Below are 2,835 nucleotides of genomic sequence, written 5' to 3'. Positions count from 1 at the left end.
TCCAAGCGCCTATTCCTGTTTACATGTTCCAGAAAGCATGGATTTGTTGTGGCCTCACGAAACCTGGTTTGTTTCTTCTTTCCTCCTTTCTTTCTTCTCTCTCTCTTTTTTTTTAAATAGGTTTCAGCCTGTAATTCAGTTAATTATTTCCCAGAGCACCAGTTTGGTGGCTACACGGCATAGCACGAGGCAGGGGAACAGAGACAGGTCTTCGGAAGCCTCTTTCCAGAAAATCTAATTTCATCATTGAGAAATCTTCTGTCTTAAGCAGCCTCCGCCACTGCCATAAATTTACATATTCTATATGCCACTGCAGGAACGCAGTGGGCTCCATTTGCATAATGCTGCTGGAGGGGCTTGCGCTTTTCTTGAACCTGAATGCGGCAGGAACGAGGAAGCAATTATTAAGCTGTAGACATTGGCAGGGAGAGAGGCCTCAGATGGATTTCAACTCCAAACACTATTCACCGTCCAGGCTGCTCATTACCCAAGGCCTGGATCCCAGGCTGACGGTGGATCCGTCTGGGAAACGGAAAATCAACGGGTTGCTGCCTTCGGTTTATGCCTAGAGCCAGGCTGAGGCCGGGTTTGAGGGAGCAGCTTTGGTTTTCCAGTGTGGATTGCTGGGGCCAGCTTCTCCCTGTTCCCACAAGTAAATTTGTTTCTTGGACTGTTTCGTTAGGGTGCTTTGGCCAACGCCGCCCTGCCCCTTCCTTCGACAGCACCCCGAACACCTACGGGACAGGTCGGTAAGGGCTCTCCCACCTCTTTGCCGGCAAGGCTATCAGAAATGTGTAATTAAGAAAATGTTGCTGAACAAATGTCCACAATAGCCAAACTGTGGAAAGAGCCAAGATGTCCATCGACAGATGACTGGATAAAGAAGATGTGGTATATATATACAATGGACTATTATGCAGCCATCAAAAGGAATGAGACCTTGCCATTTGCAACGACGTGGATGGAACTGGAGGGGATTATGTTGAGTGAAATAAGTCAAAAAGAGAAAGACATGTATCATTTGACCTCACTGATATGAGGAATTCTTAATCGCAGGAATCAAACTGAGTGTTGTTGGAGTGGGGGATGGGGTGGGAGGGATGGGGTGACTGGGTGATAGACACTGGGGAGGGTATGTGCTCTGGTAAGCGCTGTGAATTGTGCAAAACTGTTGAATCTCAGATCTGTACCTCTGAAACAAATAATGCAATATATGTTAAGAAAAAAATAAAAAGAAGAAGAGGGTAGCGGGAGGGGAAGAGTGAAGCGGGGGAAATCGGAGGGGTAGACGAACCATGAGAGACGGTGGACTCTGAAAAACAAACGGGGTTCTAGAGGGGAGGGGGGTGGGAGGATGGGTTAGCCTGGTGGTGGGTATTGAGGAGGGCACATTCTGCATGGAGCACTGGGTGTTGTGCACAAACAATGAAGCATGGAACACTTCATCTAAAACTAATGATGTAATGTATGGGGATTAACATAAGAATAAAAAAAGAAAAAAAGAAAAAAAAAAAAAAAGAAAAGAAAATGTTGCTGAACAAAGTCCCAGTTGGGAAATGACAAGTGGAAACAGGAATTCTCACATGCCACAGTGGTCCTGCCTAAAATCTATGCTCTCCATACTGAGGCTGCCTGAGAAGGTGAGTCTACCCTACTGTGGGCCACTGGTGAGATACTCCTGTATATTTGGGCTCAGGATCTCTGACCAGGGGTCATTTAATTATCTAGGATCCACACGTCACTCTCCGTAGTTTCTGGACCTTCCAGAGCTATGGCCTTGACCTCCATCCAAGTCACTCCATGACATGCCACTCCCAACCTCAGTAGCCCATGGATGTGAATGGCCACATCTAGCTCTGGGGAACACCATCTTGGTTTTACTCCAGTGACGATGTGAAAGGCCTCAGTGCTCAAAGATGGCCATCTTCTGGCGGAACTTTGAACCCAGCCTCCCTTGACAGTTTTTAAACCAGCTTAATTCATGAAGTGCCCAGCCAGAAATCCACCTGTCCACTTCTGCAGGTAGGTACCATGCGTGTACTTGCTAGAAGATACAGCAAAAGTGCTAGGCACACCTGAGACATTTACTGCCAGAGCAAAACATCATCACGCAAAATGCGGAAAGCTGAGTGAGGATGAGCAGCACTTTACTTCTTATTTAATAATAGACTGTGCCACTTTAATTTTTTCAAACAAACATCTTTTATTTCTGGGGAAGCAGACATACATTTAAAAATACCACATCGGTGGAGCAGGCCACTCTTGACCGCAGGGTCGTGAGTTCGAGCCCCTCATTGGGCATAGAGGTTACTTAAAAATAAAGCCTAAAAAAAAGACTAGCAGGAATGAGTATTATTACTCTTAAAATCAGAAAAGGCCAGGTTCACTTCTGACTGCCTTGATGCTGAAAATCGGTGGAGTTTACCCAACCAGAGATGACCCATGGCACAAAAAATGTACTCCATGCCGGTATTTGAACAGTGAGCCAGTTGTCAGAAATTTGAAACAGAAGGTTTTTTGCTAGGAAGAAAAAAAATTATGTATCTCCACTTACTAAGAGGTGCCGTCTCCTCAAAAGACCTCAATATTTTGTCCTCAGCCCTGACTGTCTCGTTACAAGAATTTGGAGGGAACTCACTTTTTCCATGGTTCCGTCCAACATTGAATTATTTCTCTAAGAAAAGGAGATTGCTCCTGATTAGCCAAACTCAGGGCTCTTACACGCGCACGTGGTGACTTTTCCAAAGGAAACCGTTTTAGTGCATAACTGGGACCAGGACTTCAGAGCAACGGATGGTCTTAAAGTTTAGAGTTCAAGGATTAGGTGTGGGCATG

The 2,835-nt window shown here is 45.6% G+C and overlaps 1 protein-coding gene across 1 annotated transcript; it reads left to right on the top strand.

The window, feature by feature from the left end:
* The first annotated feature begins 341 nt into the window (after positions 1-341).
* Positions 342-569, top strand: LOC118018331. The gene has a single exon (XM_035016721.1). The coding sequence runs from the start codon at positions 342-344 to the stop codon at positions 567-569; it is 228 nt and encodes a 75-aa protein (XP_034872612.1).
* The last annotated feature ends 2,266 nt before the right edge of the window (positions 570-2,835 follow it).

The sequence above is a fragment of the Mirounga leonina genome, unplaced genomic scaffold (genome assembly GCF_011800145.1).
Source record: "Mirounga leonina isolate KUSES-001 unplaced genomic scaffold, KU_Mleo_1.0 Mir_171, whole genome shotgun sequence".
NCBI classification, from domain to species: Eukaryota; Metazoa; Chordata; class Mammalia; order Carnivora; family Phocidae; genus Mirounga; species Mirounga leonina.
This window is presented reverse-complemented; position numbering and strand designations above follow the sequence as displayed.

Coding starts and splice junctions, on each gene's coding strand:
- LOC118018331 (XM_035016721.1), top strand. CDS start 342: ATGCTGCTGGAGGGGCTTGCGCTTTTCTTGAACCTGAATGCGGCAGGA.